The 16191-nt window shown below is 30.5% G+C and overlaps 1 protein-coding gene across 1 annotated transcript; it reads left to right on the forward strand.

The window, feature by feature from the left end:
- Nucleotides 1-11480: 11480 nt before the first annotated feature.
- On the forward strand, nucleotides 11481-16120 carry LOC131634883 (vacuolar cation/proton exchanger 3-like). Its single transcript, XM_058905508.1, has 11 exons — nucleotides 11481-11872; nucleotides 13753-13820; nucleotides 13943-13971; nucleotides 14149-14345; nucleotides 14438-14653; nucleotides 14745-14864; nucleotides 14953-15069; nucleotides 15158-15211; nucleotides 15305-15421; nucleotides 15502-15595; nucleotides 15726-16120. The coding sequence occupies exons 1-11, from the start codon at nucleotides 11597-11599 to the stop codon at nucleotides 15785-15787; spliced, it is 1350 nt and encodes a 449-aa protein (XP_058761491.1). The 5' UTR covers nucleotides 11481-11596; the 3' UTR covers nucleotides 15788-16120.
- Nucleotides 16121-16191: the final 71 nt, after the last annotated feature.

Raw genomic sequence — 16191 nt, forward strand, 5'->3', positions numbered from 1 at the left:
GGAAAAAATGTCTGCATCGGCCAAATGCAGCCGGCCCTTCTAACTAGTTCAACATTCTTGAATGCTTTGGAAATGTTGTTGTATTAATTATAATTAATAATATTTTGTTTTAATTTAATATTTTGTATTAATTATGTTTAAAATAATTAATGTAATTTTTAATTAATTTAATATTTCGTATAACAAAAATATTTAGTATTAATTATGTTTAAAATAATTAATTTAATTTTTAATTAATTAAAAAAATAATTTTAAATCATTTAATTAAATTATTTAATCCATATAACATAATTATAAAATAAACATATATTAAATATAAAACAAAAACTATTAAAACAATTAAAACGAAAAAAAAAAAAAGATGTCTCCAATCCATTTGGCGACATGCATTGGTGTGTCAGATGGGGCCCACAATGTCCCCATTTGCTTTGGGGACATCCCCTGCAGGTGTGGCAATCTGGGAATTAAATTTCAGAAAGTGGCATTTGGGTAAAAAAATTTGACAGCCGTGGCAGGGAGGGAAAAAATTCTGAAAAGGAGGGAGAAAGTCATGGAATCGTGGACTGTCCAACGAGATTCCCACACGCGTGAGGAGAGAGGGATTCAAGTTGACTGTCCAATTGCTCTACGCCACTCGTGATCAGTGGGTCACGTGTTACTACTGTTCATCATCTTCACTAATGTTACCTACGAATTTTCTTAGGGGATCTGATGTGGATTTAGCTGCCAATATTTCTTCGAAATTCTGCATATGCTAAAAACTAAAAAACCACACGTTAAGCAAAAGCCATAAACACCCAGATTGACTAAACAAAGCCCTGCAAGTTCGATGGTGGAATCGATTTTGTCTAAAAAGGGCTGCACGCACGAAAACGAACGTGACCCTCAAGTGAGCCCTAGCCATGGCTTCGCGATTTGCAGACCTCAAACCTCTCCATAAATGATCCAAACAGTACTTATACAACGTCAGGAGCTTAATCATGTGATTAGTTTTCATCGAAATGAACTATAACACGAGATATGGAAATTCAAGAAGAATATGAATATGTAGAATGTGAGACACATGTTATGGACATTATGAGAGCTTAAGAGTGGTGCAACCTTACCTTCTCCTACCTTAGGAATTGATTGAGACGATTAGAAAGGCCTGAGGATGGCTGTAATTCGTGACACAAGTTTGCACCCTCCTTGAATATTTTTCTTCTTTAGAAACCCTAATCTTTGGCCTTCCTCTCGTTCTCCCCCTTTTTCTCTTGGCTGCAAGTGTTGACAATATATAAGTGGGAAAAAATTAGGTTAAGAGTGGACTTGGGTCCCATGTTTTTGGAGAGAAAAAATTTGATTGAAAAATCATGTAATTCTTTCTTTTTTTGGCCAAATAGAATCTAAATCTTTTGCAAACTTGGGGGCCACGAAATTCCCTCAAATATATGGCCTAATGATGATTGGATCTGATTGGAAGAAGTGATCTTTGATTTGAAACCATTTATTTCATATTTTATATGATTTATTAATGTTTAAATGAATAAAAATTCAAATAAATAAAAATAAATATCATAAAAATAAAATAATGGGTTTAAGGGTTATTATATGGGCCATGGTCACGTTTGAGATGGAAATATTAGGCCCATTTAGTCAACAACTCAAAATTCATCATTTTGCTTTTTATGCATTTTCTCAAAATCGCCCGACTTGCGCAAGCCATAACTCTCTCAATTTTTAAGATATGGACATGTTTTAGGACTTTTTGGAAAGCCCAAGATGTCCTCTACAGGCCACTTTGGAAGCTTTTTTCCATTTGAGGATTTTATCTTGATGATATGGCTCCTGGAAGAAAACAACTTTTTACGAGCTTCTAGAAGGACTTGTAATGTATTGGCTCATATCTTTTATGCGGGAGCATTTCTTTACCTTGAGCTCAACATCAAAGTTGTAGAGAATGAAATTTCCTTGAGAATAGGCTTTGGTTGGGGAATTTTTGATAAAGTATGAGAGAGATATGATCAGTCAAAGTTGGGTTGACTTTTAGTTCAAAACCCTAATTTAGTAACTTGGTCTTTTGTGGATTTCTGATCTTTCATTGATGAATCATGATCAAATCTTGATCAAATGATGAATGTGCCTTTAAAATATTGATGTTGATAAAAATCAGGAGTTTTGATTGTAATTTTGACCGCAATTGAATTTTAGGTCAAACAGTCGATTATTGATCGTTTGGGCCATTTAGCGAGCAATCTTTTGAATCAGGGCTTGAGACTTGGCATGAAGGTACTTTGAATCATATGAGAGGCCATGGAGTCCAATGGAGGTATTAGAACCTAACTTTCCTTTGAGAAAGGCAAAACCCAAGTTGGAGGGTTGTTGTTTAGGATAGTGTATACTCAGTCACGCATTGAGACTTTGATATTTAAATGAGCTTGAGTATGAAAATGTGGTGGGAAAATTTTGGGGTATGACAATATCCTATACACATTATTATGCAGACTAATCTGTCAAGTTCAGAAGAACGACAAAAATCTGTCTCAAGAGACTTAACACTGTTGTATGTATAATATTGGATCGAACCTAAATTTTTTGGTTAAATTGAAAAAAGGCCAATACCATCTTATCTTGGTGATCTTGGACAACTCTTTTTTATTCATTCTTCTTTCCTTTCTATTTTTGTTGTTGTATCCTGTGTTGATAATAGTCCAAATTAGTATCCACATGCTTAAGATGATCGTCGATGTCCTAGTGCCGTCATAGGTTTCTAATTTTGCGGTCTTCTCCAAATACCTTCTGATGATGTATTATGTGGGTGGCGTGAAGAATGAAGTCTCCTTGCTTGACGTCAAACAGGTGGTGTATGGTTGCTACCTTCATCATCAAAGTCTTGTGGATGAGAATTATTTTCATTGGGAAGATACAAGGCTCTCCTTGGTTGCTATTGAACACTAGATGGTTGCGAATTAGAATCATTGGGCACATTCACTAGAATTCCTCTGATTTGGCCACGTTGGAAGACTTCGACTTATGTTGCAATTTTAGCACGGAACTTTTCCTAGTTCTTTTCTAAATGGATAGACCTCACAATTTTTTGTTGTAATAGAGCAAATATGTTCAATAAAAGATCATTCGGGCTTCGAGCATCAAACAATACTTGAGTGTTGAAAGAAGTGTATCATCGGAGGAGTCATAACATGTGATGGAGGAAATTTAGGATCTGATAGAGGAAGGTGAACATAAAATGGAGGAAGTTTAACATGCAGTGGGGAATGCGATTTTCTTGAAGCAGAAAAAATCAGGACATCTACCTGGTGTTGAGTGTTGTTGTTGACGCTTATTGATCTTCTGTAGAAGGGGATTTTCATCGATAACAGAAATAATCGTATTGTCTTGAAGTATTTAAATTGGTGATAGAAGATATTTATTGGTATCATTTTGGCTCATAGTATACCTTGATCCAACCATTAGAGGTAGTCATGGTTATGAGATTAAAATTGCTTTGGAGAATTCAAAGTCGATTCCCACCTCTGCTACCACTTTCTTGAATTGGAGCATAAAATTAATGGTCTGGTGATGGAGACCACCATGGAAGATTTTTGATGTGGTTGAGATGGTTCTCTGGTGGAATGAGAGGGTACTTGTAAAAGAAGTTAGCAATTTGACATTCAAGTCGGTATGAGATTGTGGTGAAACTTTTCAAGTGTCAGTTGTATCATAAAAAATAGTTATAAATTGAAATCAAAGTAAAAATCATCACTAATATCTTTCTATTATATTAAATTTCATTTTAATTTTTCTCTTAATACTTGGTGTTGACGAAATGAATTAAAAACCATTTTTAGTAAGTAATTAATTTAATTATAATTCATGATTATAACATGATTATAAACTCAACACTTATTACCCTATCAATGAACACTTGTTACCCTATTAATGATTCATTAAGATTTTTAAAACCATCATCGTGAATTCATCATCCTATATTACAACTTTTTTTATTTCATTTTATTTGGTATAAATCGAATATCCTATACGCATAACTAGGAGCCTGTCAAAAAAAAAAAACTAGGAGTGTTCATGGGTGTGGATCGACCCACAAATCCGCTGATCCAAATCAACCAACCCATAAATTACCTGAATTCATTCATTTTCAGGTATACCCAATCTAATCCGTAACAACCCTTATAGTTTTGGTTCAAGTATCGAGTTTGAGTTTTATCGCGCGGACCCGTTGAAGTAACATTAGTGATTTTTTAATTATCATTTTAAATGAATATATACAATTAATAACTCATTACTAACCATAACTTTAGGGGTATTCGCGTGTCGGTTTGCTTCAGTTTTGAGAGAGTTTGATGCCTAAACCGATTAAAAATATATTGATTGGTTTGGATTGAATTTGCATATTTTTTTCTATAAAATCCAAATCGAACCAAACTAAGAAACAACATGTTGGTTTGAGTTGAATTGATCGGATACATTATAAAAAAATATGAAAAAAATATTTAATTTATATCAAATAATTTTACATATTAATATAAAATTCTAAAATTTTGTGAATGTCACAAATGACGTTTCATTTTTTTCTTCTTGAAACTGAATATCATATACATGTTTTCATGATAACGATGATATAAATTATATGAATTAAAATGATTGGTTCGGGTAGACGGGTTCGCAGGTAGAATTTTGGAAATTTGTTGTCCGGACCAATTAACATTGGGTTTCATTAGGTACAGTTGCTTTGATTTTTGCCCGAACTAAAAAAACGTTTGACCCAAACACCATGGTTTGGTTTGGGTTCTAGTTAGGTTCGGATTTCCCCTAACCAATGAACACTCCTACATAACTTTGCCAAAATATAATTATTCACCACCAATACTACTATTAGACCAATGACTTATTTTATGGAAATAATGTATGTTGTAGAATTTTCTACTAATATATTATAAAGTACTTTTTCATGTGGATGAGCTTTATTAGATATTATGTGACGTGTTTAATCCTATCTGAGTGCTAGAAATTAGTGTAATTATAGTAAATTGTGTTACAATGTTTTTACAATCGAAAACAAATTATCAAAAAATATTTTTTATTTGAAACAAAACCCACAAACCCAATCCAACTGAATCCTTAATTGAATGGTTCGGTTCTGTTCGATTTTGACACTGAAATTGCAGGTTGAGCGATGAACCCAACCATTAAATTTTGAACTGGTTGGATGACATGTTAGGCCAACCCCGATCCAATCCAACTCATGTACACTCCTATGCATAACTGCACAAGACTAATATGTCGAGTTAAGTAGAACAACAAAACTCTTTCTCAAGATACTTAACATTGTAGAGTGTATAAGATTGGATCGAACCCAAAACTTATGGTTAAAATTAAAAAAAGAACAATACCATTTTATCTTTGTGATCTTGGACCACTTTTTTTATTTCATTCTTCTTTAATTTATATTTTTGTTGTTGTGTCCTATGTTAATAATAGTCCAAAACAATATCCACGTGCTGAATGTGATCGTCGAATGTCTAGTGCCATCAAATGTTTGTAGTTTTGGGGTCTTCTCCAAATAACTTATGATGATGTATTTTGTGGGTTTCTTAAAGAAAGAGGCCTTTCATAAAGACAAACAGGTGGCGTGTGACTGTTACCTTTATCATCAAAGTCATGTAGAGGGGAGGGATTGTCGTAGGGAAAAGACGAGGCCTCCTTTGCTGCTATTGAACCCTAAATGGTTGTGAATCGAAATCATTTGGCATGTTCCCCATAATTCCTCTTATTTGAACACGTTGCAAGATTTCAGTTTGCATTACTATTTCACCATGAACCTTTTAATAGTTCTTTTCTACAAGGATGGGTCCCACGCTTTTTTGTTGTAATAGAGTAAATATGTTCAATGAAAGATAGTTCGAGCTTGAATAATCGAAAGAGACTTGAGAGTGTTGAAAGAGGTGTATCGTTGGAGGAGCTGCAACATGTGGTGGAGGAAATTGAGGATTTGAAGGAGGAAGCTGAACATACGATGGAGGAAGTTGAACATGCAGTGGAGTAAGGCAATTTTCTTGGAGCGTAAAAATTAGGACATCTACCTGGTGTTGAGTGTTGTTGTTGAACCTTGTGGATTTTTCTGTAGAAGAGGATCTACGTCAATAAGAGAAGTAACTAGTGTCATATTATCTTGAAGTATTCCAACTGGTGATCGAAGATATTTATTTATGGAATTTTGGCCATGAATTGACCTTGATCCATCCATTAGAGGTAGTCACAGTTACGAGATTGAAATTGCTTTGGAGAATTCAAAGTAGATTCGTACCTCTGGCGACACTGTCCTGACATAGAGGATATCACTTGTGATTTATTTATTTTTTTAGTTTTAATTCTCATGTCTTAATGGTACTCGTCTCTTTTTTAGGTATTTAATTTTAAGTTGTTAATGAATAATAAGTATTTATTATTAATTGTGATTATTATTAAATAAAACTTTCAAAAAAAATTCAAATTTATGTCTTTATTATCAAATATTAGCTATATGATGAATACAATTGTTTTAACTGCTAATTACTTTATAAACTTCATTTTTATAAGAAAAATATTAATTTAATTTGTTAGAAATATTATTGTAAAATATTTATGTGATTTTGTTGTTAATATTAGTTAAAATATAAGAGCTCTTTAGAAAATACTATCTATGCTTTTTTATTATACTTAGTATGATCATTTTTATAAATAAAAAATTGAACAAATTGTAAACTCTATATTCTTATATGTGAAAAATCAAGAACTATGTTGTTAGTTTCAAGTTTATTTGTCCGACATAATACGAAGAATGTAGAATAGAAAGAATTTAAAATTATTTTAGAGACATTATATTAAAATAATACATTAAATTTCTTGAATTTTTATAATATAAAAATAATTGCCAGAAAATATATTTTTTTAATAAATTTTATGAAAATAATATATATCAAAGTTAGTAAGTATTTGTTAGGTTAATATATTTTTATGTTTTTTTTTTAAAAATCATCTTAATTTACTATTTTTATTATTTAAATTAATTAATTAAAATCACATGATTAATGTATTATTGATATTAATTAAAATAATTTTTTATTATATTTTAATATATTTAAAATCACATAATAAAATCATCACATAATTAATCAATATCAATAATAAAATCACATAATTAATTACTATATTTTTATTATTATATTTTTTTTTTGGAAATGATAAACTTTATTTCAAAACCAAAAACAGTTAGAACAGCGGCGATCGAAACGATCTAGCCACACAAATCACAAAACGAAACTAGACAGGCAGCATAAGCCTAGCAATGTGTTTCCTAAGTCTATTCTTCATCCAACACCGGTAAGAGATCATGCTAATAATTTTAGGACCGATATCGTTGCTAACTATGGTGGTGCCAAAACAGATTTGGTTGCGTAACAGCCAAGCTTCATAGACAGTTTCCGTAAAAGCGCATTTCAGAATTTTAGATTTCCCTTTACTATATTTTTATTATTGATATTAATTAAAATACTTTTTTATTATATTTTTCTTATGATTACTATAAGAAAATAATTGAGCAAACTATAAATCAATTTTAACAAATTCTCCTGATACGTGAGAAATAAAAAATATTGTAATTTATCTTTACTTTACTTTACTTTGCTGACATGATATAGAGAATAGAGAATATAAATAATTTAAAATTATTTTAGAGACACATTAAATTGAAAATATATATTAAGAAATTTTATTTACTGCAAGAAAAATAGAAATAATATATTCTACAAATTTTATGAAAGTAATATTTATCAAAAGTTAATAAAAAATTGTTAAATTCATTTTTTTTTCATTTTGCAAGATTTGAACATATGATCTCTAACACGTTGAAGTGTTAATAGACCGATTAATTTGATTTAAATTCAATCATGATATCAAGTGTTTATAGTCTTTTCTCGATCACAGTTGTAAAATTCGATCAAATCATAATTCTCTTTATCAAATTCCACTACTAGAAATACACGTATTACCTGTGGAATTTCCTGCGGAATATTTTCCGCAGGTTTACCTGCGGATTTTCCTGGGACTTTCTTAAAAAAAATAAACTTTCCTGCGGATTTAGAATTGGCAGAAAATTCTGCAGGAATACTTGCGGATTTTTCTGCGATTTATATATTTCAATCATAAAAAGAAACTATAATGCAAAATCCGCAGGTAAATCCGCAGGAAGGTTTCCTGCGAATTTTGCTGCGGATACCTGTTTTACTAAAACCAAACAGTTATACAAAATTCACAGGTATTTCCGCAGGAAACTTTCCTGCGGATTTTGCTGCAAATTTAACTATTTCTTAACATAATAGTAATTTTTGTCTAATTTTTTTTTTTAAAATTTAATCATTATATTTAATGGTTAATTATTTAATATTATTATATTAATTAATTTTTTAATGTGAATTGTGTTATTTTAAAATTTTCATCTTAATTTTTTAATGAAATAAAAGGTATAAAAAATTTGAAAAATAAAATTAATAAAAGATATTAAAATTTTTGAGAATGGGTATCAAAGATTTATTTAAAATAATCAATTTTTTTAAAAAATACATAAGTAACTCATATTTAAAAATATTATCTCAATAATCATTTAAGAAAGTTATATATATATATATATATATATATATATATATATATATATATATATATATATATATATATATATATATATATATATATATATATATATATATATATATATATATATATATATATATATATATATATATATATATATATATATATATAAGAAAATAGATGGTGTAGTCAATTATTTTTACACTGTCAACTAATGACAACTATATATAACTTTGATTAATTTAAAGTTATATTTAAAATTGAATGAGTAGTTGTTGAATAATGTTTAAACTCAAATTTAGAGTTATAATTATAATTGAATGAATGATTATCGAATAATGTTTATAAAAATAATTATAAAACATGATTTTATTTTGTTTTCTGATTTTATGAATTAACTAAAATCTTTTTAAAATAAATGATAATTTTTTACTTAAACCGTGAAACTAAAATAACTCCCAACATTAGTAAAAATAAAATAAGAGGTAAATTAGTAAAAATAAATTAAAAGTAAAATTTAGTAAAGGGGAAAAAGGGTTTTCGTTCTCAATTTCTCACGATCGTTCCACGACCATGGTTCCCATTAGCGCTTCAATCCAATCTCCTTTTACGCCATCATTTCGCGTTCAATCCATGCATAATGTAGGTTTTAGATCACATTTCACTCTTCAAGTATCTCTTGGCTTAAGTATCTCCACCCAGATTTCAACGATGTTCAAATCAAATCTAACACAACTTGTCATCACAAACATCTTACTAGTTGAGCTTCATTTTTCGGTGCTAAATCGATAAATTGTTTGTTGATTTTGTTTATTTTCTCAACTCGCTGAGTCTGTGATGTGTTTGTTGTTTTTCCAATTCTAGGTTTTTTTGTGATTTGTGTTGCTGTTGTGGTGGTTGAAAAGCATGTGGAAATTGACAAGTTTTTTCAGTTCTAGGTAAGGCAAAATAATGTTGTTTTCAGCTGATTATCTTATGTATTGTTCAATGGTTTCATTCTCAATTTCAGCTTATGCTTTCCCGCTTTGTACAAATTCAGTTTTCCGAAGCACTAACTTCAAATGACAGGGTATTCATGCTTCGGTTTCAACTGCGATTGGGGGATGCATTTGTCTGTATCTTACAACAATATAAGGGTTTATAGGCTGCAATAGTGAGAATTGGTCTAATAGAGATGTTAGTGTTTTCAAAGTTGTTTCAATTTGTTAAAGAAAGTACCTTATTTGGGAGTTGTGGTGTAGCTGACCTTATCACAACATGCAGTAAGAAAAATGAATTATAATTCTCTTTATCAAATTCAACGTTAATCACCACTAAAATAATTAACAATTGGTAATTTATCAACTATTTTGATTAATCATAAAAGAATTAGAAATGAATTATTAAATTACCAAATTGAAGAGAAAGTTTATGAATAAAATTGGTGGTTGATACGGATGAGGATTGTCTCCAAGTTAAAGTTTTCACTTGAGGGATTTATGTGAAAATCCTAACTCTTCAATTATTTTTTAATTAATTTTATCTATGCATACGAGAATTAACAATCAATGAGATGATTTAGTGAGAGAGAATTCATTCCCATTGTCTACACACTTGGAGAAGGGCTGTTCCTCAGAGAAAAACTTACATGGATACGCACATAAATCATTAGTGTTAGGAACAACCAATAAGAAAAGAGAGATTTTTAAATTTATTTAAAATTAAATTTCTTTCTTAATTGGATTTATGGGGTGGTTGTGATTGAGTAGGAGAGAGAAAAAAATATTTTTTGTATTTTAATTAATAAAAATTTGTGATTGGTTGTTTGTAAAGCCACTTGTTATGTTTGTTTTTTTTTTAAGCAAATTGGAATTAAAAAGCACTAGGGGTGCTTAACCCAAATACAAGAATACATAAAACCAGTCGGTGTAACAAAAACTAACCGACCTATCAACGAATAATCCATCTAAAATCATAACCTGAAAAAACCCGGATCTAAGAACCACTCCTCCCGGGACCTATTACAAAAACATTTAAAGAAAACACTAAACCAATCCCAAGAAAGAGCTTTCATGCGAGATAAACCATCAAAGGATTTTACATCCAAACCATCGAAAATTACTTCATTCCTACCAATCCACACAATCCAACAAAAAACAAGACCAAGGAACCACTTCAAACCAATGCCCCCCACTTTATCACAATGCTTTTCCAACCAACAAAGACGACCCACTATCGAATTAACCGCGGAATCGTCGATCAAATGTAACCAATAAAGAAAACCGTACACACGTAACAAATACAACATATCATAGAGGAAACTTCATCTCTAACCTCTAATTAAATATCTTTAAGAAACATATATTAAAATTCTCTATGGAAATATAAGTACTAGATTTAAATACCAATACTATTTATAACATTAAGTGGATTCTAACATTAATTTACTTAATATAATTACACAATCTTTAAACTTTTTATCTTTATTTAATTTTCAACCAATCATCATTATCTCTCTCTATACTTTATAAACACGAAAATGGAAAATGAAAATGACAAAACAATGAAACAAACCACCCAAAAAGTAAAAACTATAGTGAATATATTACGTACAACAACGTATAGGAAGATTCATGTTTTATCATCTATAATACCTCATAGAAACAAATTCGTATGAGCTCAAGCATGCAAAATTTATACTTCACCTATTCCAAATTTTCACCCAACAATATATCCATCCAAAACAATAAAAACATGTACGAGGGTTACGCAAACATGAGTTTGGAAAATTCCACGAAGCTTCATAGTACTTAGTTTGGAAATTGCCACAATAGCACAATGGTAATCTATACAATGCAACCACCCAATTTTTTTCACAACCTCATTCTAGTTTCGTTTCAATGAGTTTCTTTTTATCTCAAATATTTATAAATCTCGTTACACTATTATAAATATTCTTCACCATTTGGAAGTGTTAATTAGTTTTGGTAGAATGAGTTTCTTCTCTGAGGCTACTTCGCGACCGATATTTCCTAGCATGAATGTGAATGAAGATTTGGAGAATAAGGTTGATTCGGTTGAGAATATTTCATCGAGTTCGATTGTGAGGAAGAAGTCGGATATTGTTTTGGTGACGAATAATGGTCGGTTTCAGATAGTTAGAAATGTGATGAGAAATGTGAAAGAGGTGATGTTGGGGACTAAGCTTGTTGTGCTTTTTCCGGCGGTTCCTTTGGCTGTTGCTGCGGATTTTTATAGCCTTGGAAGGGTAAGTAATTAGCACTTTTGGTGATTCATAATGTATGAACATTTTATTTAGTTTTATGAACTATTTTTTTCTTTCAAAACAATAATGTCACATTGCCAAATATAATTTTATTTGTTAACGAATATGATACACTTAAGAAAAACATGTTCAAAATGAGTTGTGTGAAAAAAAATTCTAAATATTTTATAAGAGGGCTAAAATCTCGAATTTATAAATGAGAGAACTAAATTCAATAATTCACAAAAATGCATTTAAACCCCTATTATATTTTTCTAAAACACAAATTACACAAATCCCCAAGAGATTTACAGTTCTTTGTTGCATGGTTAGTGAATTACTAATAATTAATTTTTAGTTGGTTAAGTGGTTTAAGGTAGCTAATGTTAGATGAGGAGGTTAATTAAACAAAATATAGTTAAATAGGAATATATATTTCTAACATTGGCCAACCTAAAGCCACATAACAAGTATGCTTCTCATATTTCTATAATATTATAAATTATTTTTTATTTTATAAGCATATATTTAAAAAGTATAGTTTTTGAGTTTAATGGTTATGCACTGACGGTGTAAAAAAGTTTTACACTATCATTCAATTAGAATATGACGTTCTGCCACGTCATACAATTTTTTTAAAATTTTCAATCTAACTTGTCCTGATTCATAATCGTCATTGGTTGACAGTGTAAAACTATTTTACACTGTCCTGTCAGTGCTCTTTTTCCATAGTTTGTTATAAAGGATATTTGTGAATGATACAAAATATTTATTTTCTTTATTTCATGATTTATAATAAAAAAAGATGTTTTTGATAGTATATCATCCTAGCATTTTCTTATTTTTTTCATATATAAAAAAACCATTTTACTATTTTTCAAAAATATATCTTTTCCATATTACCCAATTCAAAATTGTAAAAAGAGTGTTTTTTATATATCCAAATTGTATAATCATGAAGACAAAATATATATTTTTTTAAAAAAAATTGATGACAAGAAATCATTTTTTTTAAGTAAAGATGGCATTAAAAAAGCACAAGGGGTGCTAATCAACAATTACAAAGAAAAAGAGAGAAAAGAACTCCCCCAAAACCCCCTTACAAAAATCACCTAATACATAAATTCGGATTGTCACCCAAAAAAATGAGATCTAGCCCTTTATAAGAGGAAAGAAGCCATTCCCAAGCAACAAACTTAACCATACCTATAGTGTCAAAATCCCTCAATGAAACACCCTCAAAAACAATAGCATTCCTACGATTCCAAATACCCCAACAAAAAGCCAATCCAAATAACCAACTAGTATCAACCTTAAATTTGGATTTACAAGACAAGTCCAAAAGAGAAAGGCTATTAAAAAAATTACCCGGAAATAAAGTATTGTCGAAACCGAGCCAATCACACAATTTGGTCCACCAAAGTAAAATAGTCGGACAAGAAGAGAACAAGTGATCCAAATCTTCCTCCTCCAAACCACACAAAGGACAAAGAATCTCCATAGGAGCTAGCACAACCTTCCGCTTAACCAAGTTCAACATAAAAGTTTCAACATTAATCTTTAATGAAAAAATCAAACTATATAACATAACATAAGTCATACTTGAATCACGAACTTAAATTTTAAAGCAAAATTATAAATTTTGATCATAGGTCACACTTGAATCACAAACTTAAGTCTTACGTTAAAATTGAAAATTTTAATTTATAAAATCTCATCCCCACTAAAAAAGAAAATATTTTTTTAATCATTATCATTATTTATATTTCATTTTGCATTTGGAAAAACAATTATAGTTCCTTATCTTAAATATATATGTAAGAAATGTGATATAATATTAGTTTTTGGCAAATAATATAATTGCCTTTCTGTTATGTATATAGCCTTGGATTTTTGCTTTGAGCTTACTTGGACTTGCTCCCCTAGCTGAACGTGTCAGCTTCCTCACTGAGTAAGTTTGCATTTCACATTGTAATATGATTATACTATCATTCAAATTTCATATTTTCTAGCATTGCTATTTACTAATTTTTTGTTACTGAAAATGTTTACCTGAACTGCATAAACTTCAAGGCAAATCGCATATTTCACTGGCCCAACAGGTACGTTTACTCTTTTACGGATATAATAAACACTAGACAGATTTATAGCCGATGACTGATAACTGATAGTTTATAGCTGATGACGGATAATTTATAACTGATGATTGATAGTTGATAAACATTTCAATAGATTACCATAAATTACTTTAAGTAAGCCAATTTGTGTGAATGTTACAGTTGGAGGTCTTCTAAATGCAACTTGTGGCAATGCAACTGAGATGATCATAGCAATATTTGCACTTCACCAGAACAAAATCCATGTTGTCAAATTCTCCTTGCTTGGTTCCATTCTCTCAAACCTTCTCTTGGTTCTAGGAAGCTCACTCCTTTGTGGTGGCTTAGCAAATCTCAAAAAGGAACAAAGATATGACAGAGTAAATATACATTATTGTCCTTTTTTCCATCACACATTGTGCATTCATGCTATTAATCAATTTCTTATGTTTTTCGATTATTAAATGAACAGAAACAAGCTGATGTGAACTCATTGCTTTTGTTGCTGGGATTTCTATGCCATTTGCTGCCATTAATGTTCAAATATGCGTTGGCGGGAGGAAATCATTCTATCGCCAATTGTACTCTTCAATTGTCGAGAGCAAGTAGCATTGTTATGCTTATAGCATATGTTGCTTATATCTTCTTCCAATTGAAAACTCATCGAAAAATATTCGATGCACAAGAGGTGATTAACACTAATTAGCACAATTTATTTAACTAATTTGGTTATATTTTATTTGTAGTTACTTAAATGAGGTGCGAGGTTTGATTTTCAGGTGGAAGATGAAGAGGATGAAGAGAAAGCAGTGATTGGATTTTGGAGTGCATTCAGTTGGTTGGTGGGTATGACATTGGTCATATCTGTTCTTTCTGAGTATGTTGTGGGAACCATTGAGGTACTTTTTGATGATTTTGGCCATTTAAACTAAATATGTAATTAGATTTGATGGGTTAATTGTTTACACTTTTATGCTTAATAACTAGGCTGCTTCGGATTCTTGGGGTATTTCTGTGAGCTTTATTAGCATAATTTTGCTACCAATTGTTGGGAATGCCGCGGAACATGCTGGATCAGTCATATTTGCTTTCAAGAACAAATTGGTATGGTTTTGATAAAAATATTTGATGTTTATATTAGACATTGCAATTTCTTTACTAGTACTATAAGCTTAAGTTTGTTATCTTGCAGGATATATCATTAGGTGTTGCTATGGGATCTGCTACTCAAATTTCTATGTTTGTGGTAAGGCTGTGATAAATATTTTGTCAAGTAATTATTATTTTTCAACGCTGGCTTAACACCGACAAATCTGGATTATCCAATAATCTATTTCAGGTTCCATTTAGTGTGATTGTTGCGTGGATAATGGGTATACGAATGGATCTAGACTTCAATCTTCTTGAAACTGGATGTCTTGGTTTCGCAATTATTGTTACAGCCTTCACTTTGCAGGTCTGCACATCCGGCATTTATTCTTTAATTTTCTTATCTTTAAAGTTACTAAATATGTGATTTTATTGAATCTTCTGTAGGATGGAACTTCACACTATATGAAAGGAGTCATTCTTACTTTCTGTTACTTTATCATTTCTGCATGTTTTTTTGTTCTCAAAGCTCCACAAATCAGTAAGTATACCTAGCTTCCTATCACGAACAGTAAAACTTTAATTTGTTCATATTGCATTTTTTTGGGTCAAGTATAGTCTTAGGAAAAAGATGTGTTTGATTAAACATTCAACTTTTTTACTTGTTACAGATCAATATGGTATAATCGGTTTCGGAGCAAACACCCCTGTGAAGCCATCTCCAATTGAATGACTCTGTTTCCATGGTGATTAAAACAACCTGACCCTACACATGACTGAAATTCTTCACTTCAGATACCAAGTCGGATTTCTGCTTGTGGAACATGAGGCTGTGAAAATCAAACATAAGTCCGAAGTAGATATTTCAATGCTTGTGCTCTTTCTCGATAATAAGGCGTAACAATGTCTTTTTGGATATTGCTCTATATATAGTTATCATTATCAATGGACTTAATTCATGTATACCCCAATTCCATGTTCCAGTGTTTAGCATTACAAGTATTTTCTATTGTGTCAGATGTTTAATTAAATAAAAGAATTTCAATAAAGGATGAAAAATTATGGATATTAATCTTTCTTTATAGTTTTTGTTCACTTTAAAAATATTGTAAAGATTCTTAAGTTATCTTGTCTACT

This window comes from Vicia villosa, unplaced genomic scaffold, assembly GCF_029867415.1.
Source record: "Vicia villosa cultivar HV-30 ecotype Madison, WI unplaced genomic scaffold, Vvil1.0 ctg.001374F_1_1, whole genome shotgun sequence".
NCBI classification, from domain to species: Eukaryota; Viridiplantae; Streptophyta; class Magnoliopsida; order Fabales; family Fabaceae; genus Vicia; species Vicia villosa.

Coding starts and splice junctions, on each gene's coding strand:
- LOC131634883 (XM_058905508.1), top strand. CDS start 11,597: ATGAGTTTCTTCTCTGAGGCTACTTCGCGACCGATATTTCCTAGCATG. Junction 13,972..14,148: donor ATATTTCACTGGCCCAACAG/GTACGTTTACTC, acceptor TGAATGTTACAG/TTGGAGGTCTTCTAAATGCA. Junction 15,070..15,157: donor TTGCTTTCAAGAACAAATTG/GTATGGTTTTGA, acceptor GTTATCTTGCAG/GATATATCATTAGGTGTTGC.